The sequence below is a fragment of the Selaginella moellendorffii genome, unplaced genomic scaffold, assembly GCF_000143415.4.
Source record: "Selaginella moellendorffii unplaced genomic scaffold, v1.0 SELMOscaffold_59, whole genome shotgun sequence".
Taxonomy (NCBI): Eukaryota; Viridiplantae; Streptophyta; class Lycopodiopsida; order Selaginellales; family Selaginellaceae; genus Selaginella; species Selaginella moellendorffii.
In genome coordinates this window covers 272,137-298,806 of record NW_003314320.1, presented here as the reverse complement: position 1 = coordinate 298,806, position 26,670 = coordinate 272,137, and the positions used below count along the sequence as shown (strand labels likewise).

Below are 26,670 nucleotides of genomic sequence, written 5' to 3'. Positions count from 1 at the left end.
TTCTTTTCTCTTCTCCTTGAGACCAAACGTGTCAAAGCATTTTTATGCAACGAAAACGCGATTTCTTCTAAAGCCACAAGTTTATTGTAATTAAATAGATCTTTTCTTCCACAAGAGCTGCAAAACTGAGAGTACACAAGCACTACTTTGCTATTAGAGTGTGCCTTTTCGAGACGCACCTAGAGAGCTAGCAGCGATGGTGTTTGATCAAGCGCTTCTAATCGTCGCCAAAGGTTGTCTTCTTTCCTGCAAGTTCATGAGAGAGGAAGTTAGCTTTGGACTTTGGAGCATAGACAAACAAAGAACTACGTGAAAACAAACTTACCGGACGCTGCGACATTGATTTTCTGCCTTGGAGCGCTGCTTGGCCCGCGACCGCGACCACGATCACCACGGCCACGATCACCACGGCCTGTTAAAAAGGAGAAAAAAGAATAAGGCCTTGTTATCGAGAACTCGACGCCTTCTTACCTCTTCGACCACCGCGGTCAGCATAACCTCCACTACGGTCGCCATAGCGACCACCATAGCTTCCTCCGCCGCCGCCACCATAGCTTCCACCGCCGCCTCCTCCTCCAGAAGGCTCGGTTGCGTCATCAACGACGAGGTTGGAGCCGTCCAGGTCTGAGCCGTGAAGTTCTTTGGCTTTGGCCGGAGCTCCGTCGGTACTGAATTCGATGTAAGCGAAGCTGTAGCCAACAAAAGAGTGAGAAGCATTCTGGAAACAAAGTAAAACTAAGTTACCCTTTGATATTTCCGGTTTCTCTATCAGTGGGAATTTTAACCCGCTCAATGGTACCGCAGCTTTTGAAGTGTTTAGTCAGCGAGTCTCGTATCTGAGAAAACGGAGGTCACGCGAAGGTATATATAAGAGGAGAAATGTACCGAGTCTTCTTCTTGATACTTGTCGAAACCCTTGACAAAGACGGTATTTCCACTCGTCTTGCGGTTGCCATTGAACCTATGAGAAGAATGCAATCTCGTAAGAAGTTTCCCGCAAACGAAAGAAAGAAAAACAGGAAGAAGTCAACACACACCCCGGAGAAGGCCGGTCGCGCTTCGGTCCACTCGCAGGAGTACCCCTCGGATTTGCAAGATCACAGTAAATCCTTCTGCCACCCATATCTTGACCGCTTTTATTGAGTGCCTGGCATAGCGCGACATGAGGAATGGAAGGAACAACAAAAAGGTACCTTTTGAGCAGCGGCTTCCGTTGAAAACTCAACGTGTGCAAACCCTTTCGGACCGTTATCGCCCTGCGCAATTCGCACGCCCACAACTTCACCAGCATCTTCGAAGTATTGTGCACTGCATTTACGGCAACAATGAGCTTGAGATTCCCTCGGAAAGAAAGAACTTACAGATCTTCGTCGGTTACAGAAAACGGAATGTTTCTCACAAACAGAGTTTTAGATTCGCCACCCTCTTTCGCCGGAGTTTTCACCTGCATGAAGCGAAGGTTAGACAATCTACTGGAAGAGACTTAAGCAATCTACCTCGTCAGTTTTTGTCGCTGCAGCTTTTCCATTCTGCAAAAGGTATCAGCACAGTATAGGAGAATAGCAATCATTACTTACTTCAAGCTTTTGCTTTTTCGAGGCTGGTGCTTGTTTGGCAGCTTTCTCCTCCTCTTCCTCTTCTTCTGATGAATCCTCCTCATCGTCTTCCTCATCTTTCGCAGCTGGCTTGGCCTTAGTAGCGACTTTAGCAGCAGGCTTAGCAGGCTCATCGTCATCGTCGCTGTCATCATCGTCACTGCTCTCATCAACGTCCATCGGAGCTGTAGAAGCCTTGGCATTAGTCTTGGCCGCAGGTTTCTTCTCCTCTTCGCTCTCATCACTACTGTCATCACTATCACTCTCCTCCTTCGCAGTAGCCTTTTTGGTAGCAGCAGGCTTCACTTGGGCCTTCTTCGCAGGCGTTTTGGCGGCAGCCTTATCGTCTTCGCTCTCCGAATCACTACTGTCATCGTCGCTGGACTCATCCTTGGCAGCATTCTTCTTGGGAGCAGCGGCGGCGGCGGGCTTCGCCAGTGGCTTCTTCACTGCCGGCTTCTCGTCTTCGTCGTCACTATCGTCTTCACTATCGCTCTCACTTTCCTCGACTTTTTTCTTCGCAGGAGTGGCCCTCGAAGAAGTGGCGGCAGGCTTGGCTTGGGGCTTGGGCTTCTCCTCTTCTTCGTCACTATCATCGTCACTGTCGTCACTGCTCTCCTGTGCCTTCTTCGCCGGAGCCACCACCGAAGCCTTGGCCTGCGGCTTCTTCACCGCAGGCTTTGCTTCCTCTTCCTCATCGCTACTCTCATCGCTGCTATCACTCTTAGCCGCCTTCTTCGCTGGAACCGCAGCTTTTCCCTGGGGCTTCTTCACCACAGGCTTCGCGTCTTCTTCATCGCTGCTGCTATCGCTGCTATCGTCCTCGCTTTCCACCTTCTTAGCCGGCGGCGGTGGCGGCGCCTTCTTCCGCTTGGCGGGGACAGCCTTGGCGGGGGGATTTCTTACCTCCTCATCGCTGCTGGAGTCGGATGAAGAAGAATCCACCATAGCGGCCGACTCTCACGCAAAACCCTAGACCACAGCGACCTAAATCGTCGGCTTAAACCCTAGTGCCGGGAATATGCCGTCAGCGTTAGGACATTCCGTTAGCGCGGAGAGAGAAAAATTTTAAGTAGAGGGAAGAAAGAAGTGTTTTAAGGGTTCCAGAATGTGGGGAATTTCGCGTAGAGCGGTGGAACGAATCGCTCGCCCCGGCCGCGATGCCGCGGCGCTGCTATCGGCTCGAGAGATTCACGCCACAAGGCCGGCGCTCGACGGAGGTATGGCGGTGACTCTCGATTTCCTCTCTCGCGGGTTCTTAGATTCGGAGTTTTTCCTGTTCTTGCAGCGCGCGCGCCCTTGGTTAGCAACGAGGAGGCAGCCAAGATGAGCTGGTATCAAGGTTAGAGTTGTGTCGGTCGATCCATCCCTCTTTCGCGAGCTTGGATTGAACGAGATTTTTCTTGCAGTGCTAGATAAGACGGGGGATACTATGTTCTTGGCCGAGTGTGTTCGTGGCTTGATGCTCACGCTCAAGTATTTCTTCGAGCCCAAAGTTACTGTGAGTAGCCCCTCCCTTTCTTTCCAAGGTTTTTATAGCTCCATGGTTCTCTCAGATAAACTATCCCTTCGAGAAAGGACCACTCAGCCCCAGGTTTCGTGGCGAGCATGCTTTACGACGCTATCCCACGGGAGAAGAGCGATGCATCGCTTGTAAACTCTGCGAAGCGGTAAGAAACTGGAAAAAAAAAGTTGCGTTTTTCATTGATTGATATAGCTGTTCTTCACAGGTCTGTCCGGCACAAGCCATAACTATAGAAGCCGAAGAAAGAGAGGATGGTAGTCGTCGAACTACGAGGTATACTAAGTTTGTTTTTTCTTTTGGCTGGTTTGATAGTAACTTAGCACCCTTTGTCGCAGGTATGATATCGATATGACAAAGTGCATCTACTGCGGATTCTGCCAAGAGGCTTGCCCAGTCGATGCTATCGTTGAGGGACCAAATTTTGAGTTTGCAACCGAGACTCACGAGGTTAGGAGCTGCAGTTTCTCGCAAATATTTCTCTGACGCTCAATGAACTTCCAGGAGCTCTTGTATGACAAAGAAAAGCTGCTAGAGAATGGAGATAGATGGGAGACCGAGATCGCAGAAAACTTACGCGCAGATAGCTTGTACAGATGAGCACAAAGAACGGGAAGAACGGGAATAAAAAGCAACGAAGTGTTCAAGTACCTCGCACACCACTGGTGCGTTTTTTCCAAGCTTTCCCAGATCGAGCTCGAGAGAAAAATTCCATAAAAAAAGCTCTTGTTGGAGAATGACGAAAACACTGGTTTGATCATCGGCCATTGACAAGCTTCTTGAGAACGTTCCTCTTTCTTCGATCCTTTTCCGCGAGAGCTCTCTCGGAGAGGACGTGCTTGAGTCTATGCATTGACAGCTTCACCTGGAAAAATCGAGAGGAAAACTATCGGTCCTGAAAGGAAAACCAGGGAGAGCGCCACATTCTACCTTGTCAATCCGGTCCCTGGCAGCGATTTTAATGTTTTGCGACTTGAGCATGAGAACTTGGGACAAGAGCATGTTCTTCTCGATGTAGAGAACATACCACAGCTTGTGGAGATCGTCCCACGATTTAATCCGCAACTCCTCGGTGCGCCAGCTCCTTCCTGGAGATTTGGCAGCAAAGAATCAGCAGAAGTTCGAAAAACCCTGGCTAAACCCACCACAGTAGTCCCCCTTCTTTGGATCGGGGCCTCGCCCCGCTTCAAAGAACGCATCCACGCCGCCAGATTCGCTGTGATTCAAGGTAAATTTCGATCGGCGAGACGCATTCCCCCATAGCTGCCCCGTCGTCGTCCTCGCAACGCGGACGAGCAGCGCTTGCATTCTCTCTTTTCTCTTAAGCCCTAAAAGAATATTCTACAAATACTTTAATTAGCCACAACGGGGAGTTTAAATTCCGGCCAGATACTTCATCTAGAAACATTCTTCGCTTGTCACACTGGGACGCCAGAGCGTTTCATCCCCGCCTCCGTCCATGAGAGAGATCCCCAGCGACGAGAGCTTGTCTCTGATTTCGTCTGATTTTCCAAAATCCTTGGAGGCTCTGGCGGCTGCTCGCTCGTGAATTTGGAGTAGAAGCTCGTCCTCTGTCAATCCAGCTCGTTTCAAGGCCTTGCTTCGAAGCTCTTCTAGAACCTGAGACAAAAAGAGTTGCGTTATTCTAAGATCTAGCAGACCAAGTAGGAAGGAACAATGCCTGTGAGTAGTCCGCCACGGAAAATCCCAAAACTTCCAGCGCTTGTTCCACTTCCAGACGAAGAAGATCTAGAGACGAGTAACGACTCTTATCTTTGCGACCCTGAGAAACATAACAAGTAAGAAAACCAAAAAGTTAGATATAGAGATTGGCTTACTTTTTTAGAATGTAGAAGCTCGTTCATCAGCTTCAATGGCTCCGAGAGCGCTCCTATTGTCACAGGCGTGTTTAAGTCGTCTGCTAGAGACGATCTCAGGGACAGTCTCAAAGCCTTCGCGATCTCGGCAGCTTTCTGTGAAACCACGTAGCTTTTCTCTTCCTTTTGCGAACCCTCGACGCATCTCTTTGCATCAAACAAAGTCTGCAAAATAAGCGAAGAAGAATGAAAGGCAAAGTGAGTCATTGGTACTGTAAAGAACCATGAAATAACAAGCACCTGGTATAAATAGAAGAGACGTTGCGAAGCGTTCTGTAGCTGGGATTCCGAATAATTGATCGGAGATCGATAGTGTGTGCAAAGTAGAAACCATCTTAGAGCCAGAGGATGGTAGAGCTCGAAAACCTTGCAAAGCCAGGCCGAGTTAATCAAATCTGCATTCCACGATCAAAACAAAGAAGAAGAGAAAACAAAAAACACTTTTTTACCTCGCGGATCGTGAAGAAATTACCAAGAGACTTTGACATCTTCTCCGAGTCCACTGTGACAAAGCCATTGTGCATCCAGTACGTGACATTGCTCTCGTGACACGCTGCCCGGCTCTGGACAATCTCATTCTCGTGGTGTGGAAATATTAGATCCATTCCTCCGCCATGAATGTCGAAAGAGCTTCCCAGTGTAGCACCGCTCATGGCACTACACTCGATATGCCACCCCGGCCTCCCAGCTCCCCATGGACTCTCCCAAGAAGGCTCGCCATCTTTAGAGCTCTAAAAGAGAAGGCATTGTGAGAAAAAAAAGAGAAAAGAGAAAAAAAATACTCGAGTTTTTTAGAAACTTGCCTTCCAGAGCACGAAGTCTCCTGGATTCAGCTTTCTGTCGTCGACAGCAACCCGCTCGCCAGCACGATTATCATCGAGTTTTCTGCCAGACAAGCGACCATAGGAATCCGGGAACGCTGGCACGAACTTGTCTAGAGAGAAATAGACGTCGCCATTGTCAAGAACGTATCCATATCCATTCTCCAGGATCTACAAACACACGAATTCGCGTGTCAAAGATAGCTCGGAAAGATTTTCATCCTTAACCTGCGAGATCATTTTAATGATCTGGTCGATGTTTCTGGAGACTCGAGGCTCCAGTGACGGTGCTAGACATCGTAGCGAAGCCATGTCCCGGTGGAACTCGTCGCAAAAGCGATTGCTTAACTCGATGGGATCATCTCCAAGATCGTTGGCTCGTTTTATAATCTTCAAAAACAGAACAAAAAAAAAAACTATCTGTTGAAGAAATGTAGGAAAAAGAAAACTTACAAACCTTGTCATCGATATCTGTGAAGTTCCGCACGTACGTTACCTCGTATCCCATGAATGGAAAGTATCTGGCACCAAAAATACGAAAAAAAAAAAAGTGCAGCCGTGAGGAAAATCACAAAAAGACGACCAAAGTACCTGTAAAGAACATCGAAGAAAACGTAGACCCTGGCGTGACCAATGTGGCTATAGTCGTAAGCAGTGACTCCACACACATACATGCTAAGCTTCCCAGGAATTCTCGGCCGAAACACTTCCTTCTCCCTGCTCATTGTGTTGAAAAGAAGAATCTCTACACTCTCCTCTTTGTTTACTCTCGCATTTGGTGCTTGAGAGACGAGGCTTGGAGTGAAAGAAGAAGCTCTAGGTCGAGCGCAAGCGTGGCGATGGGAAGAGCTAAAATCTCCACCCCCGGCCTCGCGAAACCTCTGATTGCTTCTACTCGGCCTAGCGCCTACCTTGACGAGAGAAATGCTGTGACTTGGAGCTCCGGCTAGAATGGCGCTCCCCATCCCTGTAGGGCTTCTATTCTAGAAGATAACCACATTCCAATCTATCACCTTACAAACATTTTGGAGCACAATTGGTTAGAACAATGGATCATATTAACAAATCTTTTTGTTCTTTATCTACAAAACTTTCTCGAGTGGTGCTGCCAAGAAAAAGATGGCCCATTGCTGTGTGCCATTCCAAAAGGTTTGCAGCAAAATTATCTCCAGGAGATTGTCAATCTTTTATGGTGCTGGCATTGTTGGGCCGCGAGGAGCCAGGAACTTTGCCTCGGACGTTATACTGCTCGTAAACTCGGTGTCGATTCTCTTGCCACCAGATCTCTGCTTGCTTCTCACTGAATCTCTTGCGGCTGCAAAACGAAAGATCGAGCGAAGAAAATTCGATCAAAAACCAAAAGAGAAAAGCTTACCTGAATCTAACACGCTTCAAGTCTTTGCCACCGCCGGGTAACGCCGTAAGAGTTATGTACACTCCGGGTTGGTCTTGTTCCACCCATTCCTCCACACCACTTTCACTGGTAGCCGAGTTGGAAGCTCGGCCATCCGCCTGGTCGTGAAGTCTGGAAGTATCAACATCGGACAGCCTCGCAGGGACGTCGCAGACAACGTTCCCATGGCTTCTAGTACCATCTTCCGGCAGTGGTGCGCTTGGAGGCTCTGGCCTCGTTCGATAGCTTCCCGGGGGCATCCTCTCCGCCAGGTCTTTGAGCTGGGACCAAAGACAGTAAAGGAGAATTAAAAACAATAGCTGCGAGGACCTTGGTTTTGCTTACTTGTGCTGTCAGTGACATGATCACCTCCTTCGCAGCCTTACACTTCGCGGACTCGGCACCGGCGACCGCAAAGGCATCTTGAATCTGCTTGGAGCTGTGGAGTAGCTCCTTCTCGTGCGACTCGCAACGTCTTGTCAGTTTCTCCACCTGGAAAGACACGATGAGTTAATGTCTACACAAAACCAACCAAAAGCTTTTCTTCTTCACCTGAGCTTTAAGTCTCGATATCTCCAGAATGAGGCTCTCGTTTTTTAGCTTCACCCCCTCCACCTCGTGCTTTGGAGAAGTCAAGCCGCCCACCGTTGGTATCGGAGTCGCGGACCTTGGTGGACTGGGCCTTCTCGATAGAGGTGAAACAGCTCTGGAGCCGACTCTCGACTGTGGAATTGACTTCGCTGCGTCCAAGAAGGCGTTGAAGGCAGCCGGGGCATTCACACCACCCCACTGCAGAAGACCATTCGGCATCGGTGACACCCGACTAGTGGAATCCGGTCGTTTACTTCTCTTGGTCGTCTTGACATCCGTCTGCTTGAACAGGTCCCCCTTGGTCTGCACTTTCAGGAACCTTGTCTCGCTGTTTTCCTTCGGGGCAGTCACGGACACACTGCTCCTGCTCATTTTCAAGAAGCAAGTGTCGCACACTCGATGTAGCTTCCGTGGATTCGGGGCCTGCGACGCGTATAGTGCCTTCTTCGAGCTGCATGAGTGACAGTAAGGCAGTCCACAGTTGTAGCAATTGTGCTTCTTCCTCGTGAAGCCGAAAGGCTGCCTGCATCCGGAACACATGGAATTCCCTGTCCCTACCCCTGGCCCAGACTTGTGGAGACAGATTGCCGACGTAAAGCTCGATCCACACGAAACTTTCTTCACCTGCTTGTCCCTGAGAGCTTCCACCAGCGTCGGCACATCCCGGTCCTCCGCATCACCATGTCCAAGCCTGCCATTTGCTCCTTTTCCCCACGTACAAACGTCACCTTTTGATGTCAGCGCAGCAACGTGGTAGGCTCCGCAAGAAACCTCCTCAATCAGTGTTCTGCCCAACCTCAGAACGCCAGGAAGCCTTCCCGTAGCCTGAGGATCTCCCAGCTGACCGTAGGACACACTTCCCATGGTGTAAAGGTGTCCTGTTGTCGTTAGAGCCACCGTAAGGCTGTGGCCACACGCCACTTGACGAAAGTTGTGATCAACGAGAGCAGCGACGCACGTCGGAACTAACTTTTGCTCCTTATCACCATGCCCGAGCCTGTTCTTGTCTCCATCCCCCCACGTAAAAAGCTTCCCGGACAACGAGCTACCGGCGTTGGAGTATCTACTCATCACCTCCACCACCGCCGCAGTATGCCAAGGGCCACAGGCAGCTCTGAGAGTCTTGAGCCCCTTGAGCGACTCCACTTCTCTGGGCATCGACGCACTCTTCCTGTCACCATGCCCGAGCACCCCAAACGTTCCATCGCCAAAGCTGAAAAGCTGACCGGTGGAAGTCACTAGGACTGTATGCCAAGGTCCACAGGCAACCGACGACACACGTACTCCTTCCAAGGGACCACCCACTCGCTTCGGAGTCCAGTGGCTGATGCTGTTACCGTGTCCTAGAAGTCCAAAGTTATGAGTTCCATCGCCCCAAGTGTAGAGATCCCCGGACTGTGTCACCGCACAAGAGTGGTACTCGCCGCAAGCAACGTACTGGACGGTGGAGCTAGCGAGTGAGTCGATCAGCTGGGGGTGAGCTACGTCGGCATCCACACCATGTCCCAGCCTCCCACCACTCTCTTCACCCCACGAGAAAACTTCTCCTTGCCTGGTCACCAATGCGGTATGACGAACACCGCAAGCGATCTGCTGGACGTCGAGCACCACCAGTGATCTCACCGCTCGCGGAAGAAACGCATCTGTTCTAAACGAAGTGTCGAGCTTCTTCGTGACACCACCATCCCCAATTCCTTCCCCCCACATCCACAGCTCTCCGAAAACATCCCCCTCCTCCTGCCCAGATCCCTGGCTCGACGAGCTGACAGCGCTAGACATGCTCGTCGCCGTCCACACGGAAGCATCGATGAGCGCACCACCCCTGCTCCTCAAGCCCTCCGCGTTTGCGGCCGAGTGAGCGGCAGATCGTCCCTTGAAAGAATCAACCGTGTATAGCGCTCCCGATGGGAAGGTCTTCCCCACGCCATTCCTTGGAGGACTTCCATAGCAATCCGTCCTCCTGTCGACCATGTTCCTGCGAATTCGGCATTCTCATGAGCCCGAAAAAGAAGAAAGAAACCCACACCTCTCTAGAAATCGCTGCCGCTGCTACAAGAATCCTTGCAACGCCGCATTCCCTGCAATCCATGAGCTGCTCGCGCGTATCTCATGCGAGGACTTCGTCTTGCCGGACGCCGCCTAGGGTTCTCGACAAGAAAAGAACCATGCGCGATCCAAATTCCAGCCTCCACACCTGCATTCTCGCGTCCCAGAGCTGCGATCCGCGGAACCATGCCTCGATCCGGCGGGAATGGCACCGGTTCTTGGCGCCGCGCTCAAAATTTCCGGCCCTGACACATTGAATCGGGAGAAAAAGGAGCTGGAAACCTGGAATCTCCTGGCGAATCGATCGATCGCCAATGGAAGAGCACCGCTCTCTTTCTCGCTCTATTAGGGTAAAGCTGCCTCTCGGCCCTGTCTTGTCGAGAAAAAATAAATCAAACTAAAGGCACGAACGCGAGAAGGCAGTATAGTCAGAGTTCGACGTGCGTGACGGGTACTTAGCCCGTCATTCGTCCTTCACAGTAATTTAGGGTTCTTGGGCGATTTATTTAGGGTTTGCGCAAATGGAGCACACGATCGAGGCATTCAAGCGCGAGGAATCGCTGGGCGCTCGCCATTCCGGGGCTGCGGCAGCTAGCGACGGCAAGATCCACATCGAGCGCACACAGTAAGCTCCGGGGGCGCTGGTTTCGTGAATTTTCACTCCATTTTCTTCGATCAGGTATCCCTATGTCACTGGATCATCCGTGTTGGGGATTAAGTACAAGGATGGGATCCTCCTCGCAGCGGACATGGCCGGTATGTGTGTGAAATCTCTTGCGAAGAAATGTTTTTGAGGAGATTCCATTTGCTTAAGCTTCCTACGGATCTACAAAGAGGTACAAAAGCTTCCAGAGGCTAAAGCCCGTCGGCAAGCACGCTGTGATTGGAGCTAGCGGGGAGATGAGTGACTTCCAGCAGATTTCTACCATGCTGGATGAATTAACGTGAGCATTTTCACTTCTTCTTCTTCCTTTTTCTGATGATGGTTTCTCGCAGCTTGCGCGATCAGATGTGGGACGACTCGAACACTCTCGGGCCTCACGAAATTCACAGCTACTTGAACCGGATCATGTACCAGCGCCGGAACAAGTTTGATCCCTTGTGGAACAACATCATTCTCGGTGGTGTGAAGAATGGGAAGAAGTACCTTGGAGTGGTAAGTTTCTCGATGATTTTACACTACATGAGCTAGAGAAAACTCAATCGAGGTTCACAGGTTAGCATGATAGGCGTTCACTTCGAGGATGATCACGTCGCGACTGGATTCGGCCAACACCTTGCGCGTCCAGAGCTGCGAAAGCAGTGGCGGGCCGACATGACTTTGGAAGAGGGTGTTCGTCTCTTGGAGAAATGCCTCCTTGTTCTCTACTATCGCGATCGGTCGTCGATTAACAAATACCAGGTAAGAAACTTTGTCATCTTTCTTTTGTCTCACGGATGATTTTTGTTTTGCCAGATTGCGAAGGTGACAGAGGAAGGTGTGACAATCTCGTCTCCGTTCGCTATCGAAACAAACTGGGAACTCGAAGCCTTCCAGAATCCCACGAAAAACGCAGAAGGTTCTTGGTAGTTTGATGACAATGTTTTTACAAAAAAGCTCTCTTTTTTATCTTTACAACAAGCACGAGTAATTGGCCGTTTTGAACGAGTGCTCTCCAATGTAGAATTCCTCCTTGTTCGCTTCGGCAGTGGCGGGCCGGATAGAAATCCCCGACAGCGTCTGGCCTTTGCAAGAGAAATCAACTCTCACTTTCATGCTCAGCTTCTTAAGTGATTCTTCGTCTTCTAATGACTGATCAGATGCTGCTAGTGGAAATTGCGCTCGCAATCGTCCAGGCGGAGTTCGCAGCTGGAAGAAAAGACCAGAATGTGTTTAGAGTCCAAAACGTATACCGAGAAAAACTTACTCCAATCTCTCCAACCTGCCATCTTAATTCTTTCGTACTGCGATCCAGAGCCGCTCTAGAAGATTAAAGAGTTAGTGAAGAAACGTTAAAAGAAACAATGATCTTACCTGGGAGAAACTTTAAGAGACTCTGGCGAACATGGTAGGCAGAGAACAAACGTCACGTCCTTCAGTTCTCTTGGCAAGTACGGGTTGACAACATACTGGCCAAAAAAAATCAAAGAGAAACAGTGAGAGATCGAATCAAATCACCAAATATCACACGTACCTGTATCATCACGGAAAGTAGGAACCCGACCTTCTTAGCCACAAGCCTAGCGAAAGAAAGAAGGAAAAGAACCAAGTGTTAAAGACACTGGAGCACGGAAAGCAGACATACCTCATCCGTAGAGGCAGCGGTGTAAAGCGGGGATGCAAACGATATTTTAAAACGGCCAAAGGACTCTCCGCTGGTGGAGTTCGAACATGAAAGTATCCTTGTCCTAGGCTGCTAGTGATTGACGACTTTAAAACACCGTTCTGGAGGTCAAGCAAACAATAGGGAGTTAGAACTGAAAATCATTGAAGCGCTGGCTGGATCATACCTTGATTCCGGCAGCTCCTTCCAGAGAGAAGGAAAACTCCGTGTCAGTCTCGCCAGCGGCAGCCGGATCTGGTGTTTTTAAATGCAAAACTCCCTGTAGGCCGGTTCTGCTCAGCACCAGGCCTTTAAACTCGGCATAAATTTCTTCCGTGAACCAAAGGAGCGGGGTTCTTGTCTCGGCTGGCTTGTCATCCTTTCTCTGTGTACCTGCAAAGGAAGTTAAATAACATACTTTGAGAAAGTGTGTATAAAAAACGTATTTCTGGGCTTACCTTCGTGAGCACCAGTGACGACAAGCTCGCTGGCGAGATCACCCTTGGCCTCAGATTTTTCGGTGGCTGGTTTCGTGCCAGCTTTTCTTCCGCCACCACCTTCTAATTCCTCTAGCCCGGCTAGGCCTGAAGCCGCAGCTTTGTCTTCCGCTGTCGCATAATCAGAGGCGTCCAATCCTCCACCAAAAGCATCCGTCAGGCCTTCAAATGCGTCTCCAAATCCGCCACCGTAGTCGTCATTAAAGTCGAGGCCTCCATAATCGCCTTCGAAGCCTTCCACTCCTACAAATGTCGACTCCGCTGCACCAGGTGCTACGGTGGGAACGCTGAGCTCCGAAAGCCCCGCGGTTATGTCTTTGGTGTCCTTTGCCTTTTTGAAACCGCCAGCGAGAGATTCTGGCTTGGTGAGAGCGTCGCTTGCAGCAAAAGGATCCTCGTTCTCGGCTGGCTTCTCCTCTGGCGGCGGCGGCAGTGCAGGTGTGGCAGCTGGTGCCGGAGGAGCTAGCGTAGCTTTGAACTCGTCACCGGCAGCGATGGTCTCTTCTGGTATCTCAAAAGTTGCATTGGACAAAACCTGGGATTCAAACGTTGGCCATTTTGAAAAACACAAGGAAGAATCGTACCTCCACATTTGCTAGACGTTCTGACGGGTGGTGCTTTATTTGATTCCAGCTATCAGCGCCTCGAGCACGGTTCTCAGCTTCGGCAGCAGAAAAAAAGATTTGTCCAACGTTGTCGCCGTGAATGGAAGACAAAATGAACGAAAGTCGCGCGGCACTGACTCCATGGAGAACCGCATCAAGGGTCATATAAATCTATTCCATGAAAGTGACCTTAAGAAAACTAAATTAAAACGAATGGAAAGACGCTTACCTCGGTGTACTTTCTGATGACTCTTTCGGTGTTAACATCGATACCTTTGCAAGCTGCAACCAAAACACTAGTATGCTCCTGGTCTCAAAAGATCAGATGGAGGTAGCAGCACGAAAAGGACTTACCTCACAGTCTGGTTTACAACATTTGCACATTCGAAGATATTATTTGCAGAGTCATCCTGGTGAGCGCTTGTGATACCAAGCACGTAGACTGTGTTTACCAAGCGATAAACAACACGGTATCTAACCAAAAAACACAGACAGAGAAGAAGATCAAGATCATGGAAACATCTAAGTTGAGATCAACAGAAAACAAGGAATAGGCAATGCGTCATCTAAAAGTCCAGAAAGTGAAGAACTTAAACACGTATCTATACAAAACACACAGAAAGAAAAAGTCATAAATTGACATCAAAAGAAAACAAGGAATAGGCAATGCATCATCTAAAAGTCCAGAAAGCATTCGAGAAAATAAATCGAGAGATCACAAAAAACGTCAAGGAAATAAGTCGAGAGATCACAAAAACATTCAAGGAAAGATCACGAAAGTCGAACCACAACCAATTCAAAGTGAAGAACTCACTTGTTTTCCTTTCCAACAACAACTTGACCGCTTGCAGCAGCTAGAGCATCGTCCCCTAGCCTGACAAGAGAAAGAAAACGAAGAGTATAAGAAAATGTAGCATCTCTAGTCTAGATCTAGAACTCACCCGGTCCCAACAACATCCACAGAGATTTGTTTGCCCGCCGCGAAGGCGATTCGAGTGCTGCGAAAACTTGATGAAACATCCGCGGCTCTGGCAGGAGGGAACCATTCGCGGCTGCAATACCAAGAGATTATCAATCCCACCCATCGATCGCGCGCCGGATCTAATCTATCCGATGGAAGATCACTTACGTCTGGAGGAGAACATCGGGTCCTTTGACGGGCTGGAGCGCCAGTGCCAGGCACGCCATAGACGGAGAAAAAGAACAAGCGTTAAAGCCCTAAGAATATTCGCGGGGTACATTAGGGTTCTCGGGAGGCGAGGTTATTTCCTTTCCCAATGGTGGAGGTCGAGAAGGCGCCGATGGCGATGCCGGTGGATGCGAGCGAGCGTGAGGAGGGGGAAATCGTGGCGTCCCCCAAATCCATCGTCAAGGAGAAGCATCCGCTGGAGCACTCGTGGACGTTTTGGTTCGATAACCCTAGCGGTAAGAACAAGCAGCAGCAGTGGGGAAGCTCATTGCGGCCGGTCTACACCGTGAGCACTGTCGAGGATTTCTGGTGGTAAGCCCCTCGATCCATGCCCCTTGCTTTCGATTCTGGGATCTAAGATACAAATGCGCCTCTATTTCTTTGCAGTCTCTACAATAATCTCGTGCAGCCGGGTCGATTGATCAGTGGGGCGGACTTTCACTGCTTCAAGGAGGGAATCAAGCCCGAGTGGGAAGATCCGAGGTGTGCGAATGGGGGGAAATGGACTGCTGCTCCACCGCGAGGTAGCAAGCAAGCGCTGGATCAGTTCTGGCTAAACACTGTGGGTATAAGAGAGATTTCTCTCGTTTTTCATCGTGGCTTTTCTGCTTACATTCTTGTTCTTCCAGCTGCTCGCTTTGATCGGTGAGCAATTCGATGAGGCTGATGAGATCTGTGGCGTGGTGGTGAGCGTGAGGCCGAGAGGAGATAAGCTCTCCTTATGGACCAAGACGGCTAACAACGAAGCCGCTCAGGTAAAGAGATCTTCTCTTTCCTTCCTTCTCTTCGTTTTGGTTGAGTTCTCTAGCATGTTTCTTCTTGTTCTAGCTTTGCTTTTTTCCTTTAGCAAGCTTTGAATGGTTCTTTCATAAGATTTGTTTTCTATTAGTTTTTGCCTTGTCCTTGCTCGAGCTCTGAAAAGTTTCCTTGTTTTGGGCGATTCCAGATGAGCATTGGAAGGCAATGGAAGGAATTTCTCGAGTACCAGGACAGGATCAACTTCATGTTTCACGTAAGAATCTCTTTATTCTCATTCTGCCAAATCGCTTTAACTTTTGGTCCTACTTTTTCCAGGAGGATGCAAAGCGTGGTGATTCGAAGGCGAGAAATCGCTACTCTGTATGATAACCTTCTAAGCTCAATTTTGCTGGATCGCATTTTAAAAGGATGGATGTTTCAATGGCTTTTTGTAACCGTGTTACAAAATAAAGCTATAAGGGGAAAAGGAAGATTCTCTCGTTCTAGTGGTTTAGGGTTTATATTTATTCTCTCAATGGCGTCGAGCCAGGGATGGCGCCTGTCTCTGGCGGCCAAGCGCGCGAAGAAGAGGACGCGGTGCTTGGATCAAGATTGCTGCCGCCACAGTAATCTCCGCTGCGAGCACTGGCGCGAGCTCAAGAGCTACGCCGTGGAGCTCTGTTCTTGCGATTCCTCCCAGGTAATACTTCTTTCTTCCCTTGCGGCACTCGCAGCGCTCCTGGATTTCCAGTCCCTGCTGCCAGCTTCCTCACTGATATGAAATGCTGGCAGTCCCTCTGTGTCGCAGGGCGATCGCGTCCAGACCCTCAAATCTCTCGCGGCGCTGCTCCTCTGCCTCGCCGCCGCGGACGATCCGGCCAATGCAGATGGAGATTACGCGCTATCGGTGGCCGTGGGCGAGGCAATGGTGACCATCGCTCACGACGACGTGGTCCGGCTCTACAAAGTCTTGTTCCAGGAGCTTGCGAAGATTAGCAGCTATTTGCTCACGAACTTCTGGTATGTCCCGGAGATGGTATCTTGTTCCAGTGAGGCGGCGCTCCACTTCGAGGCGCTTGCTCAAACGCTGTGCTGCTGCATCCGGATCATTCCCATCGTGGATATGTTCAACACCAGCATGAGCCACACTGCCGCATCGACTGTCCACGATATGCTCCACCATCTTTGCTCGCCGTCGAAGTTCTTCCCTCTTGGCTCGCCTTACACCGTGAAAGAACATCAAGACGTCGTCTTGAGGAGCGCCCTGCTAGAAGTATGCAAAAGATCTCTCCTTTTTCCCTCTATTGACCTCTACATCTTTGTTTTGTAGGTGTTCTTGGATGAGATCTTACTCCACCGGGCTCTGACATTCCCAGAAGGCGAAGAGTTCTCTTACCGTGCGTCGATCGAAGCTGCATTCGCGCATATGTTACACTTTCAGTTTCTGCAAGACCGACCGTTCCAACAGTCCAAGCTTAGTCTTCCTGCGGGTGTTCTTCTGCTCGACATGTCCACTAACAACCAAGTTCCTAGCAACTTACTGACGCACATCATATCGCTCGTGACCGGAGCATTGGTCCCAGGTGACTTGGGTACGAGTTGCGACGCTGGGAGCTTCGCTGCGATCCAGGCCCAGAATTATATTCCACACTTTCAGCTGGACGACGAGTTGCCGCATGGAGTAGCTATTGGATTGGCATCTTCGGTGGTAGAAACAGCAATGGGGTTACTGTCAAAGTATTACTCAGCGTTTGCAGCACGGGACAGAGATGGTTTCGAGAGGGGGACACAAGCACTAAGTTATGTTGGGGGATATAACAGTGACCAAGGCGAGTATTCCTCTACGTTGGCTGCTCTACTCCGAGCGATGGCTTGTGCAATAAATCGGCTTGTTAGAGAGGTCTGTACTATCAAGTGCCAGGACAGGGATGGGGAGTTGATTGGTGTTCGGGACCTTGCCATTCAAAGAACTTTCGAGACGGTTGCTACTGCCATCAGGTTTAATATGCCTTCCACAAAGTTTATGCACGCTATTGGCTGTTTCAATCTGAACATGGTCGAGGCTTTGACATCAGAAAACGCAAGAGGAACCATAGGATGGACGCTTGTTATATTTGCTCACATATTTTCCTACGAGTCACTGAGGGGACTGGATGAAGCTGTGGCCGTCGAATACGTTCGCGTTTTGGACTCTCTCCTGGCCTTGTTACTACTCGAGAGTAGACCCGATAACGGCGTCATGGACGATGAGGTGCCCGCTTCTACAAACTTTTTCCTGCGTGAGATGATTAAGTCGCTTCATCAAACAGCCTGGGACATGTGTTCCCGTAAGGTAACTTGTGTGATTCCAACGGCTCACATCTCTTAGCTTTTCGTTTCTGTTGGCATGCAGAAGTCCGCGACGAAGCTCTTGTCGTTTATATCAAAAGTCACTCCAATTGGTAGGAAGGATTTGCCAACAATTGAAGATGTCGACTGGCTGTCGCCTGGCATCAGCTTCGACAACGGGAAGGATTTGCCAACTATTGAAACTGTGACACCTGACATGAGCGTACATGAAACAATCCAAGAGGTCGTTCAAGAGGTCGTCCAAGAGGTTGTGCAAGAGGTCATCGTGGAGGAAGCATCAGATTCGACGACTCCTTTGAAACCCAGGCCATCGACATTGATCATAGCCAAGCGGTTCAAGCTAAAGAAGCTCCGCGTGGAACAACTTACTGATACACCTGTGGAGAGTACAAGCGCACCAGACACACCTGTGGAGAGGTAAGTCTTTCTGTTTGTCCGTCTTTTGAGCTTATGGCTGTTTTCATCATCTTCAGCAAAACGAAGAAAAGGAGAAGACGTGGCGCAGGAATGAAGAACTGGAGTGCAGAAGCGTGCATTAGTAAGAGAACGCGTAGCGCCACCAAGAGCAAGAGCAAGAGCCCCGCGGCAACAGTCAGCAGCAGCAACAAGAACCGCCACGTTGAGAATCCTTTCGTCGCAGAGATGCTGACCAGGGAGACGTACGAAGAGTCTTTCGCCGATTTGAACGATTTCATCGTCTGCAAGAAGGGCCGCAACTACACGAGGTTCCTCAACGCCCGGATCAAATACAGGCGCAAAAGCCACACTCGAATGATTTGGAAGCGGCGGGACGAAAGGCAAAGCCTGATGAAGCTGCTCGACCTGTGCGGCGAAAGGCCGTGAGCATCAAACAGGTTCTTTTCTTTTCTTTTCCTCTCAACTCAAAACAAGTCTTTCTCAATCTTTCTTTTCAGCTCCAGATGTACACTCTTCTCCCAAAACTAGCTGGTACCTGTGAACTGCTTAACTCTATCGACAACGCCGCGAACAGCACTCCTGGTCGCGTCCATCCAACTTCCTCCGCCTCCACTGGTGTTCTTTCCTCTCCCGGGAGTGGCCGCATCCTTGTCAACCTCGGTGTCCTCCATGACAAAGGTATCGGCCCGCATCTCCTCGCCTATAGGATCACTAGCGGCTGCCTCTGACGTCTTGGGCGCCCCTGTTACAGCATTGGCACCGTCTCGATCGCTCGCAAAGTTCCTGAAGCTCCACCTCCTGGAAGCTCGCAAGGAAGTAAAACTAGTCTTTCCCATCATCGCCAAGTGTGACCCTGCCTCCCTAGTGAAGATCACGCGAACAAGAGGTAATAAACTTGACCAATCCTCGTTTTCTTGTCTCAAGGTTTCCATGCAGTGCCACTTGGAGAGCTATGTGGCAGCACCAGGTAGAGCGAGAGAGGTATTTCTTTAAATGCAGCAAGGTTGGCCGTCGTGGAACTCGTAAGATGGTATGACACAGCTCGTCGCAAGATTGCTCCAGTGAGCTTCGTAAGAATCGAAGTTGAGGCCTGTAGGACGGATTAGATTGGATGGAGGTTTTTGGTTGTAACTTTTGAGTGATTCGATTGACGGATATCTCTCACTCACCCAGGCTCCACAGGAATAACTCGATGGCTCGATTGTCATCCTCGGCGCTACCGCTGTTACCGCTCGTGGCTGTGCCAGCGATCTCGGCTAGACGACCTTCTTTATACCTGTGAGAGATTTCTCTTCCGGTTTAGATCGTAGGAACAAACTTAACTTACAGTTTGTTTAGCCAAGCTCGTTTTTTCTTGCGTGATTCTTGGGCTTTGTGTTCTCGTCTTGCGGCCACGGATGGATAGAAGATCTTCCTGTGGCAATCAAGCAACGAGATTTGTACGGAACGAGAACTTGTTTGAGAACTTTACAATGGCTCTTTCTTGTCATGGATAAGCTCGTCGGCGTTGTGCATCCACGCAGTGTCGCAAACCAGCCTCCATCCATTGTTCTCGCAACGCACGTATTCCTCTGTAATGCATAACTTGAGAGAAAAAATAAAGGTCTGGATATATATTTTATTTCTACCTGTGGTTTGCTTCACGGGCTGTTGAAAACACCGTCGAGGATCGCGACCGCGCGTGAGAGGCCGGCGTAGCGACACGGAGTATTTTCGGGGGCTAAACGATCCCATGTCCACAACGGGCCTGTGTGTGTAAAGTTTGTAGAGAAGCTGGAGAACAAGAAAAAAAGGAGAAAGATTTAGAGAACTTGGTGGATCGATCGAGAGCCGATTGATAGAGAGAAAAAGCGAAAACAAGAATTCTTTAGTTTCTCACCAAAGCTCACCAAAGGAGGAAATGTGATTCCACCGAGCCTGAAACGAATGTGTAGGCCGGTTGCCGAGTCTGCTAGCGCTGCCTGGTTTTGTAGGAAAGTGAAAACGCTAGAAATTTCAGAAACCAAAAGCAAGAACTTTTCTTTTTCTCCTTACTTCTGATGGATTGATTCTCCGAAGAAGCAAGCTTGGATGGAGCTTTTCATTGTTAGTGATGAGATCTTTGTAGTATCTAAAAATCTTCTTGTTCTGTAAGGAGAGAAACAAGACTTCAAAAAGAAAAACTAATAGAAGAAAAACTCACCGCGTAAGAATGCCAGCAGCGTTGGATCGTCCATGCAGCAGCGTGCAGTGAATTTCTAGATCGGCCCCGTTTTCTTCGTATTCTCCTGGCATTTTGGTGCTTCCTCCAGGCCGCTTGCAGCAAACGCGCAGCTTCTTTCTGCCAAAACAAAACAAAAAAAAAAAAAGAGAGAAAAAGCTGAAATACCAAAAGGGAAACGAAGGAAATCTCAAGAGAGCGGAGAAAGGAGAAACCATGGCAGCGAATTCTCTAGCGCAGGCCCTAGATTTCCACCATCCCTGGATCTTGGTCACATTCCACGCCAGGAAGAGATCGCTCTCCTTCGTGGAGCACAGGAAATCCACCGGCGTGACGCTCACATCCGGCGTTTCTCTGAAATACCTCCGCTGCTCGCCGCCATCCCCTCGCGCCGGGATCCCCATGATATGTGTGAGAACCCTAGTAACGTTCAAATGTAATGTTTCAAATGTAAATTTAAGAAACAAATCAAGATCTTGCTTGAATGAGAATATACTTTTTGATAAGCGTATTTCTTTTATGCTTATCATCCCCGCTACAACCATCGCATATAATAATAATACCTAATTATTACTATTAGGGTTTAGCTTCCACCTGAATGCAAAGATAGACGCAATTTCCCTCTGAAAGTGTCAACAACACTCTTATCCCAGCTAAAGGTGCTGTAGCAGGGACCTGTGAACTCAGCGCTGTGCAGTGGAGGGAATTTGCACATGGTTTGACTTGGGGACTCAGTTGATTTTAGCACGCCGCAGCAGCAAGTAATATACAATGCTCAGGCCCCCATCTTGCAAGGCCCAGGTCTCACATGTGTAACCTCTAGCTTTTGGATCTCAGTTTGCTGCCTGAGCTGTTAAGCACATAACTCACGGCACTGGGCATCTGGTGGAGAAAGGACACATTCCACTTGGGCGGGCTATCCTGGCATTGAAATCTCCTCTAAGTGAGCAGATTACCATCCATAAGGCCCATGTGGGTTTGTAGTAGCAAGCAACGCCATGGCGAGAGGGGACTTTGCAATGCCTGAGACTGTTTTGCATTTGCGCCGCTGCTATGCCAAAAGTGCTTGTGCTAGAAACCGCCATTTCATGCGTAGCCGTAATCGTCTTTTGGCAACGGACGTTAAAGAAAAGCATACGGCTGACTCTTCGCAATCTACATTGACGCACTAGAGTCCATGATACAGGGCAAAACACTCACGCCATACCAACTCTCGGGAATGTATTTATATGCACTGCTTTACGTAAATGATATACTCTGTTCGGCTCCTCAGCTCGCCAAATGCAGCGAATTGTGTGAGGCCACATGCATGGAAGTCAATGGTGTTGGGCCAGGGTATGCTCCTACCATGGGATTGCACTTCAGAAAGTAGACCATTACAAGTACCTCAGATATATTATCCACAAGAACAATCCACGAAAGGTGGGGATCATAGATTGCATTACGGCGGCACGTGGTGCATACTTTGCATTCCACTCAGATTGTTCCAATGCACTTGTCACCCACTGAAGTGCCAAGCGACAACTTTTCATAGCTGAACTCTCCACGGTCATCTTGTCTAGGAATGATGGATGCTCTCTGGGATCAAGTGGAGGAGCTCCAATACCACTTTATCCGCATGGAGCTTCATACAGGAGATGTGTCATATCCTATCATCTGTTCGAGTCTGAATTATGGCCCTTGGAGCTCCTTGTGTGGAAACGGATGATCAATTAAGTGAAGACCCAGCGGCAGCTGCAAACGAAAGCTCTTGATTTAAGCTATCGATGACTCCATCAGCCTGATGTATACGAGCGAAATGGAGGTTGGTGATCTGAGCTCAAGAAATGGACAGCAAAGCTTGGCCTTGATCTCGAGGTGCTCAAGAGTCCAATAGACGATTATAGCTGGTGGATGGCATAGGCTTTTGAGCAATGGCTGCTAGCAAGAACAGTGGGAGCCATCAAGTATGCTATCTACCAGACAACAATAGGCATGGATCCCCACAGCTATCATCATGCCCCGCCCTCCCTTCCCTCCCTTCCTCACTGTGAAGAGGAAGGCATCTTCAATGTAAGGATTAGTTTGTTAGTGTAATTCTAAAGTGAGTTACTAGTTTCTTTGGCTTAAGCATTTATAAAATCCTAAATATTTAAATGTTTACTACTAGTTTTTAATTAATATTAGTAAGCCAGCCACTTTTCATTTCTCTTAGCTGCATACCATCCAAAGAAAACATCATATTTGCAAACTAAATCAATGGGAAGCTAGGTACAGAACTTTTTGTTATCACTCATATGGAGTCAAAGAATCAAAACTAACTCGAAAAATGAGAAAGCAAAGCGTGATCAAAGCCTCTGGACACTAGACTCATGCAACACTAATCCAAACAAGAAAGAGAGAGGATTTTTCTAAATTGTCCCTTGCTAAAATTATTGTATATGTAACAGGATAAAGCTGAGGAAAGAAACATTATATATATTAAATACTTTGATTTGGCTCTATATATTAGATGGTAAGAGTTTTAACATCAATGTACCTCTATTCATATTGTAGATGCTTTGCTGTTAAAATCAAGGTTTAATAATATAAACTGTTGTTTAAATTTCTAAATTAAGACCTCCTAGAAAGAATACCTTACGTTAAGTTTACCTTTATGTTAAGCCATAAGTAATAATTGTCACTAGCAGTCTTCTATAGCATTTCTATGGACAGCCTTTTATGTTGTGGCCCTTGCATATTGAAAGATTAAATGGCTACACAAGAAGAAATTATAAAAAGAATAATAGTTCTTGAAAAGGGATTTATACTCAAACTTTTAGTATTAGTTATAAATCTAAAATCTATATGTCAAATTAACATGGCTTAATGTTGAAGTGACCTTATGGACTTTAGATCTTGGTTGTTTACCAGTGCAAAATAAAAGTATATGCTCGTCCCTCAAGGCCAATAACACCTAATGCCACTATAATATTATTCAACTTGTTGTTATTGAATAGGAAGTTTAATTAAAAATCATGTCATAACAGCTTTAGAACCTGTCTTGACAGGATCTAGAGCTATAAATTTCTAATAGCAAGATACATGGGTGCAATTGCTTTGATACAACTACACAAAATACTTACTAAAAGCATAGCAAATTTAAATATCTAACAACTTGGGAAATATTACTTAAACACAGCAAATTATTCCATTACTTAGAACTTAATTGCTTCTGACAAGACAATTTGGTATCCTTGCTAGGGGACGTCCTGGTGGTCCCAATATCTGCACCCCTTACATGCTTCATGTCGAGATCATTTCAAGCTCCTTTTGAAGGAGTTCACGGTCGTGGATCGCCTTGATGTTGCTCATGGGCGTCGCTCCAGCTGGCCAGGCAATGTTAGAGCTCAAGTTCAGTGGGTAGTGAACCATCTCATCCTGTCCTGCCCAATCGAAATCGAGGAAACAAGGCTGCCCCGTTTGGACGTTGTACATGATGTTGTTTAACCTCAGATCACCATGCACCATCGTAGGTTGCAAAGCTTGTAGCTGCAGTAGTGCCCGCCAAACTGCATCCTGCATGGTCTTCCAAGTATCAGACGTCGTCTCCTCCATGCCACGGAGCTCCAACACCGATCGCCAGCCATACGCTGCCGTGAGGCAGTCCATATCCACCATTTTCCAACCGCCTGGGAGTTGCTCAATCGTATGGTGCGGTGCATATCCAGCTTGCTCCCACTGCGCATGAGCATCCTCCCCATACTGCCTGACAAACTTCACCACCCTTCGCTGTCCACTGCCAGTCGTAACCATGTAAACAAGAGTGTTTTTTATCTGATGGACCGCAGCAGCATCTGGATACTTTTCTCGAAGCGCATACGGCCAGTGCAGGGTATCTACTCGAACAGGCACTCCAGTTAGTGTAAGAGCGCTAGTGTACACCTTCACGAGTTCTTTCAAAGCTTGTCGAGTGGCATGAAGAAACCGCATCAACTGCAACGAAAACGAGCACTGAATGTAAGCTTCCATCCAGTATCAAACTTACCTTGAACAGGTGAGCATCATCCTCGAAATCAAGCAGGGATAGAAAGTCGGTCAAGGGCTGATAAATGGCCTTGTCGTGATATATGGCCCCGCCAACGCGAATGTTGGGGCCAACAAGCTCGACAATCAGCTCTGGACAGCCTGTGTAGTGGTGCCGACTAACAACAACGCTCTCTGCAGCATCAGTCCCATAATAAAAGAGGGCCTCCAAGAGCGGCTCGCCATTGAAACCCATCTCCGGTTTCACCTCGCAGGTGAGAAGAACCACCAGTATACCCAGTATCCTGGCTTTCACCTGTACATCAGGAGTCCTCCTCACGCTGCTGTCATCCCGAGATCGCTTCCCGATCTTTAACTTTACTGCATCCCGGTTAGCAACCACCACGTACTTATCGTCGTCCAGATACGATTCGAGGAACTTCGCGAATTCTTGCCGCCGAAGTGCTTCCGTCCGATAAAACTTCTTCATACGGTCACGAAGGTCACGCGCTGCAGCCAGAAGTCCTGCCTCAAGAGGCGCCATGGAATTGAAAGTGTCGATGAAGATTCCGAATGCTCTGGCACCGAGTCCAATCGGCATACCACGTTCCGCTCTCATATCCTTGAAAAGCTTGTTGTCCAGAGTTCTTTCAATCCCCTCCAGCGTGGCAACTTCGGCGCTCGGGCTTGATACACTACAGACTGCTTTGAATTTGTCAGGAATAAGGGCCAGGCCGGCTGCAAACCATGGGAGTTGTTTAGTTTCCTATGATAAAAGAACGAAAAGAAAAAAGAAAGAAATAACTTACGAGTCGTAGCAGGCGAGCCTTCAACAGTAAACGCAGTATCTCGCGACGAGCCATCCTCGATGCCTCCAACACCTTGAACCTTCCGGACAGTGTGTAGACTCCTTCCTTTGTCCGTAAACTTTAGACGAAGGCCAGCAACACGTACAGCGCTTGAGGGGTCGAGACCGAATGTGCTACAAAGGTCTTGCAAGTCAAAAAGACCGTCCGAGAATAATCCAACTGTGTCGGTCGAACCATCCTGGACATCACGTATGAGCACAAAAAACTTCAGAAAACAAGAGAAATACCGGTTTCTGGTGTCGAAACCAAAGATAACGGTCCTCCCTTATGATCAAGGCATTGTCTTTAGTTGTGCCATCCCCACCTTCAGTGGCCGCCCCCAAGATAGAATCTAGAGTTCTACTTGCCTTAGCAGCAATCATCTCGATGGCCACTCCTGAAACGTGGAGATTTGCATTCGGATCGAGGAGGAACTGCTTGCAAACGGCCGCTACATCGATCAAACCATCTGCGCCGACCTCGAACTGTAACGCCGGGCGGTCGCTATGCTGAATCCAAACCCTCATTTGAAACCGTAAAACCTCGAGAGTTCCAAACACAAGAAATAAAAGGCAAAACTTAGATCTCTTTTTCTTCTTTCTTGCCACTGGCGGCCATCACTGCTCCACCACCACCTCCACCCCAGAAAGCGAATTTCTGTCTCTTCACACTGTCCACGTAGAAGAGATCGAGCCTTTCTTCCTCCACATTGGCGCCCACTAGAAGATTTTCAGGATTGATCTCCAGATGACGTGAGGAGTCCCTTAATGTTGGCACGCTGTTTCTAGAGAGCATAGGACCTTCATAACCAAAACTTAGGGTTTTCACAAATGCATGAGAGTTAGTAGTGAATGTATTTAAAATATATTCAAATATTCTAGAATATTTTACCATCTCATGGTTGTTATAATTTTATATTTATAATTTATAAATTTTTCTAAACACTTCCTAGTATATTCTAATCTAATATTTAATATTAAATAAGATTAATTTTGTATTTATACATTATAAACATTTTTATAATTATAAAATGTCATTTGATTAGTTAGAATAATAAAAAATAATAACAGTACTATTAAGCAAACCAAGCATTGCTGCACACAATGTGCAGCAAATTATTAATCCTTCTGATTCATCTTTAATATCAAAGTCTCCCACTATTATTTTTGGAAAATTCTGAATTATAGATTTTATGTGTTTTAATAATTAATATTTCAAATTATTCTATATTATCTAAGCTATCCCATTATATTAATAATAGTATATAGCATTATAGTCATATATCTGGACCTCACAATCATCCCCCTCTCTCAAAAGGATGAAAGATAATTAAGGTGCTCTTATTGATAGGTTAGAATCTAGAGGAACATTGGATAAATATTGTGTTGAACTTTATAAATTTGCAATTCAGCTTGCTATAATAATCAATATTGTCTCTTTCACTAGGTAAAAAGCCCTTTAGACAAATTATATATTATAAAAAAAAAAAAAATTACATTTACTTTATAAGTGGTAAATGATGCAAGTTATAACACCATTGTTGTCCCACTTATGTATAATCTAAGTGTTTAGCACACTTGACTCAAATCAATGGAAGAATGCTCATAAAATATTAATTCCAAAACCTAACATTGATAGTTTATGGCAATTGCAAAGTAAATTCAATTCTATTGGCAATATTGGATCATAACCATA

At 47.8% G+C, this 26,670-nt stretch overlaps 10 protein-coding genes across 14 annotated transcripts; 4 read left to right on the top strand and 6 right to left on the bottom strand.

The window, feature by feature from the left end:
- Positions 1–71: 71 nt before the first annotated feature.
- LOC9643984 (nucleolin 2) lies at positions 72–2,578 on the bottom strand. The gene is made up of 10 exons (XM_024688804.1): positions 1,578–2,578; positions 1,497–1,529; positions 1,362–1,444; positions 1,194–1,308; positions 1,038–1,147; positions 886–961; positions 745–836; positions 472–689; positions 326–412; positions 72–246 (listed from the first exon to the last, which is right to left on the bottom strand). The coding sequence occupies exons 1-10, from the start codon at positions 2,541–2,543 to the stop codon at positions 218–220; spliced, it is 1,809 nt and encodes a 602-aa protein (XP_024544572.1). The 5' UTR covers positions 2,544–2,578; the 3' UTR covers positions 72–217.
- Positions 2,579–2,679: 101 nt separating this feature from the next.
- Positions 2,680–3,877, top strand: LOC9643800 (NADH-ubiquinone oxidoreductase subunit 8). The gene is made up of 7 exons (XM_002983697.2): positions 2,680–2,815; positions 2,884–2,937; positions 3,005–3,096; positions 3,152–3,265; positions 3,326–3,393; positions 3,456–3,567; positions 3,622–3,877. The coding sequence occupies exons 1-7, from the start codon at positions 2,704–2,706 to the stop codon at positions 3,715–3,717; spliced, it is 648 nt and encodes a 215-aa protein (XP_002983743.1). The 5' UTR covers positions 2,680–2,703; the 3' UTR covers positions 3,718–3,877.
- Positions 3,855–6,780, bottom strand: LOC9643798 (cysteine--tRNA ligase, chloroplastic/mitochondrial). Its single transcript, XM_024688808.1, has 11 exons — positions 6,407–6,780; positions 6,273–6,336; positions 6,044–6,205; positions 5,798–5,986; positions 5,444–5,725; positions 5,235–5,360; positions 4,956–5,159; positions 4,799–4,900; positions 4,263–4,737; positions 4,048–4,205; positions 3,855–3,982 (listed from the first exon to the last, which is right to left on the bottom strand). Exons 1-9 carry the CDS (start codon positions 6,778–6,780, stop codon positions 4,516–4,518), a joined length of 1,725 nt encoding a protein of 574 aa, XP_024544576.1. The 3' UTR covers positions 3,855–3,982; positions 4,048–4,205; positions 4,263–4,515.
- On the bottom strand, positions 3,979–4,425 carry LOC9643799 (39S ribosomal protein L47, mitochondrial). The gene is made up of 2 exons (XM_024688742.1): positions 4,263–4,425; positions 3,979–4,205 (listed from the first exon to the last, which is right to left on the bottom strand). The coding sequence occupies exons 1-2, from the start codon at positions 4,423–4,425 to the stop codon at positions 3,979–3,981; spliced, it is 390 nt and encodes a 129-aa protein (XP_024544510.1).
- A 71-nt stretch (positions 6,781–6,851) lies between the features above and the next one.
- Positions 6,852–10,211, bottom strand: LOC9643983 (PH, RCC1 and FYVE domains-containing protein 1). Of its 2 annotated transcripts, XM_024688797.1 has the most exons (5): positions 9,826–10,211; positions 7,761–9,774; positions 7,554–7,700; positions 7,191–7,489; positions 6,852–7,130 (listed from the first exon to the last, which is right to left on the bottom strand). In XM_024688797.1, the coding sequence occupies exons 2-5, from the start codon at positions 9,768–9,770 to the stop codon at positions 6,995–6,997; spliced, it is 2,592 nt and encodes an 863-aa protein (XP_024544565.1). In that variant the 5' UTR covers positions 9,771–9,774; positions 9,826–10,211; the 3' UTR covers positions 6,852–6,994. The 2 variants fall into 2 exon arrangements, with proteins under 2 accessions (XP_024544565.1, XP_002983632.1); XM_002983586.2 differs by lacking the exon at positions 9,826–10,211 and having other exon boundaries at positions 7,761–9,813.
- Positions 10,212–10,327: 116 nt separating this feature from the next.
- Positions 10,328–11,485, top strand: LOC9643797 (proteasome subunit beta type-4). The gene is made up of 6 exons (XM_024688810.1): positions 10,328–10,470; positions 10,525–10,601; positions 10,660–10,789; positions 10,842–11,001; positions 11,062–11,247; positions 11,302–11,485. The coding sequence occupies exons 1-6, from the start codon at positions 10,367–10,369 to the stop codon at positions 11,413–11,415; spliced, it is 771 nt and encodes a 256-aa protein (XP_024544578.1). The 5' UTR covers positions 10,328–10,366; the 3' UTR covers positions 11,416–11,485.
- On the bottom strand, positions 11,395–14,662 carry LOC9643982. 2 transcript variants are annotated; one of them, XM_024688802.1, is made up of 13 exons: positions 14,380–14,662; positions 14,192–14,302; positions 14,065–14,124; positions 13,605–13,724; positions 13,480–13,546; positions 13,230–13,421; positions 12,607–13,180; positions 12,336–12,541; positions 12,131–12,270; positions 12,020–12,065; positions 11,860–11,954; positions 11,753–11,807; positions 11,395–11,694 (listed from the first exon to the last, which is right to left on the bottom strand). In XM_024688802.1, the coding sequence occupies exons 1-13, from the start codon at positions 14,436–14,438 to the stop codon at positions 11,458–11,460; spliced, it is 1,962 nt and encodes a 653-aa protein (XP_024544570.1). In that variant the 5' UTR covers positions 14,439–14,662; the 3' UTR covers positions 11,395–11,457. The 2 variants fall into 2 exon arrangements, with proteins under 2 accessions (XP_024544570.1, XP_024544571.1); XM_024688803.1 differs by lacking the exons at positions 14,192–14,302; positions 14,380–14,662 and having other exon boundaries at positions 13,480–13,557.
- LOC112351245 (eukaryotic translation initiation factor 4E-1-like) lies at positions 14,528–15,088 on the top strand. Its single transcript, XM_024688741.1, has 2 exons — positions 14,528–14,751; positions 14,866–15,088. Exons 1-2 carry the CDS (start codon positions 14,528–14,530, stop codon positions 15,086–15,088), a joined length of 447 nt encoding a protein of 148 aa, XP_024544509.1.
- Positions 14,635–19,111, top strand: LOC9643796. 3 transcript variants are annotated; one of them, XM_024688801.1, is made up of 11 exons: positions 14,635–14,751; positions 14,827–15,001; positions 15,069–15,194; positions 15,386–15,451; positions 15,514–15,877; positions 15,986–16,450; positions 16,508–17,509; positions 17,570–17,943; positions 18,000–18,380; positions 18,441–18,829; positions 18,880–19,111. In XM_024688801.1, the coding sequence occupies exons 5-9, from the start codon at positions 15,518–15,520 to the stop codon at positions 18,367–18,369; spliced, it is 2,571 nt and encodes an 856-aa protein (XP_024544569.1). In that variant the 5' UTR covers positions 14,635–14,751; positions 14,827–15,001; positions 15,069–15,194; positions 15,386–15,451; positions 15,514–15,517; the 3' UTR covers positions 18,370–18,380; positions 18,441–18,829; positions 18,880–19,111. The 3 variants fall into 3 exon arrangements, with proteins under 3 accessions (XP_024544569.1, XP_024544568.1, XP_024544567.1); XM_024688800.1 differs by having other exon boundaries at positions 18,000–18,621; positions 18,695–18,829; XM_024688799.1 differs by having other exon boundaries at positions 18,000–18,829.
- Positions 18,418–20,548, bottom strand: LOC112351270 (uncharacterized protein C11orf65-like). The gene is made up of 9 exons (XM_024688809.1): positions 20,359–20,548; positions 20,126–20,263; positions 19,978–20,070; positions 19,833–19,904; positions 19,572–19,716; positions 19,415–19,514; positions 19,271–19,357; positions 19,113–19,219; positions 18,418–19,033 (listed from the first exon to the last, which is right to left on the bottom strand). Exons 1-9 carry the CDS (start codon positions 20,545–20,547, stop codon positions 18,933–18,935), a joined length of 1,032 nt encoding a protein of 343 aa, XP_024544577.1. The 5' UTR covers position 20,548; the 3' UTR covers positions 18,418–18,932.
- Positions 20,549–26,670: the final 6,122 nt, after the last annotated feature.

What these genes read in the sequence shown, in the direction of transcription:
- LOC112351245 (XM_024688741.1), top strand. Translation starts at nt 14,528, where the DNA reads ATGGTGGAGGTCGAGAAGGCGCCGATGGCGATGCCGGTGGATGCGAGC. An exon ending in ACTGTCGAGGATTTCTGGTG is followed by an intron (nt 14,752 to 14,865) that starts GTAAGCCCCTCG and finishes TCGATTGATCAG; the next exon opens with TGGGGCGGACTTTCACTGCT.
- LOC9643983 (XM_024688797.1), bottom strand. Translation starts at nt 9,770, where the DNA reads ATGGTCGACAGGAGGACGGATTGCTATGGAAGTCCTCCAAGGAATGGC. An exon ending in TATCGAGACTTAAAGCTCAG is followed by an intron (nt 7,701 to 7,760) that starts GTGAAGAAGAAA and finishes GTGTCTTTCCAG; the next exon opens with GTGGAGAAACTGACAAGACG. An exon ending in TTGAAGCGTGTTAGATTCAG is followed by an intron (nt 7,131 to 7,190) that starts GTAAGCTTTTCT and finishes TTCGTTTTGCAG; the next exon opens with CCGCAAGAGATTCAGTGAGA.
- LOC9643797 (XM_024688810.1), top strand. Translation starts at nt 10,367, where the DNA reads ATGGAGCACACGATCGAGGCATTCAAGCGCGAGGAATCGCTGGGCGCT. An exon ending in CCTCGCAGCGGACATGGCCG is followed by an intron (nt 10,602 to 10,659) that starts GTATGTGTGTGA and finishes CATTTGCTTAAG; the next exon opens with CTTCCTACGGATCTACAAAG. An exon ending in GGAAGAAGTACCTTGGAGTG is followed by an intron (nt 11,002 to 11,061) that starts GTAAGTTTCTCG and finishes CGAGGTTCACAG; the next exon opens with GTTAGCATGATAGGCGTTCA.
- LOC9643796 (XM_024688801.1), top strand. Translation starts at nt 15,518, where the DNA reads ATGCAAAGCGTGGTGATTCGAAGGCGAGAAATCGCTACTCTGTATGAT. An exon ending in GGGACATGTGTTCCCGTAAG is followed by an intron (nt 17,510 to 17,569) that starts GTAACTTGTGTG and finishes GTTGGCATGCAG; the next exon opens with AAGTCCGCGACGAAGCTCTT. An exon ending in CCAGACACACCTGTGGAGAG is followed by an intron (nt 17,944 to 17,999) that starts GTAAGTCTTTCT and finishes CATCATCTTCAG; the next exon opens with CAAAACGAAGAAAAGGAGAA.
- LOC9643982 (XM_024688802.1), bottom strand. Translation starts at nt 14,438, where the DNA reads ATGGCGTGCCTGGCACTGGCGCTCCAGCCCGTCAAAGGACCCGATGTT. An exon ending in GTGGATGTTGTTGGGACCGG is followed by an intron (nt 14,125 to 14,191) that starts GTGAGTTCTAGA and finishes TTCTCTTGTCAG; the next exon opens with GCTAGGGGACGATGCTCTAG. An exon ending in GTTGTTGGAAAGGAAAACAA is followed by an intron (nt 13,725 to 14,064) that starts GTGAGTTCTTCA and finishes TTTTTTGGTTAG; the next exon opens with ATACCGTGTTGTTTATCGCT.
- LOC9643984 (XM_024688804.1), bottom strand. Translation starts at nt 2,543, where the DNA reads ATGGTGGATTCTTCTTCATCCGACTCCAGCAGCGATGAGGAGGTAAGA. An exon ending in CAGCGACAAAAACTGACGAG is followed by an intron (nt 1,445 to 1,496) that starts GTAGATTGCTTA and finishes CGCTTCATGCAG; the next exon opens with GTGAAAACTCCGGCGAAAGA. An exon ending in CGCGACCGGCCTTCTCCGGG is followed by an intron (nt 962 to 1,037) that starts GTGTGTGTTGAC and finishes TTCTTCTCATAG; the next exon opens with GTTCAATGGCAACCGCAAGA.
- LOC9643799 (XM_024688742.1), bottom strand. Translation starts at nt 4,425, where the DNA reads ATGCAAGCGCTGCTCGTCCGCGTTGCGAGGACGACGACGGGGCAGCTA. An exon ending in AAAGAAGGGGGACTACTGTG is followed by an intron (nt 4,206 to 4,262) that starts GTGGGTTTAGCC and finishes CCAAATCTCCAG; the next exon opens with GAAGGAGCTGGCGCACCGAG.
- LOC9643800 (XM_002983697.2), top strand. Translation starts at nt 2,704, where the DNA reads ATGTGGGGAATTTCGCGTAGAGCGGTGGAACGAATCGCTCGCCCCGGC. An exon ending in AAGGCCGGCGCTCGACGGAG is followed by an intron (nt 2,816 to 2,883) that starts GTATGGCGGTGA and finishes CTGTTCTTGCAG; the next exon opens with CGCGCGCGCCCTTGGTTAGC. An exon ending in TCTTCGAGCCCAAAGTTACT is followed by an intron (nt 3,097 to 3,151) that starts GTGAGTAGCCCC and finishes TGGTTCTCTCAG; the next exon opens with ATAAACTATCCCTTCGAGAA.
- LOC9643798 (XM_024688808.1), bottom strand. Translation starts at nt 6,780, where the DNA reads ATGGGGAGCGCCATTCTAGCCGGAGCTCCAAGTCACAGCATTTCTCTC. An exon ending in TTCTTCGATGTTCTTTACAG is followed by an intron (nt 6,337 to 6,406) that starts GTACTTTGGTCG and finishes TTTTGGTGCCAG; the next exon opens with ATACTTTCCATTCATGGGAT. An exon ending in GTCTCTTCTATTTATACCAG is followed by an intron (nt 5,160 to 5,234) that starts GTGCTTGTTATT and finishes CTTATTTTGCAG; the next exon opens with ACTTTGTTTGATGCAAAGAG.
- LOC112351270 (XM_024688809.1), bottom strand. Translation starts at nt 20,547, where the DNA reads ATGGGGATCCCGGCGCGAGGGGATGGCGGCGAGCAGCGGAGGTATTTC. An exon ending in GCTGCTGGCATTCTTACGCG is followed by an intron (nt 20,071 to 20,125) that starts GTGAGTTTTTCT and finishes CTCTCCTTACAG; the next exon opens with AACAAGAAGATTTTTAGATA. An exon ending in GGAGAATCAATCCATCAGAA is followed by an intron (nt 19,905 to 19,977) that starts GTAAGGAGAAAA and finishes CTACAAAACCAG; the next exon opens with GCAGCGCTAGCAGACTCGGC.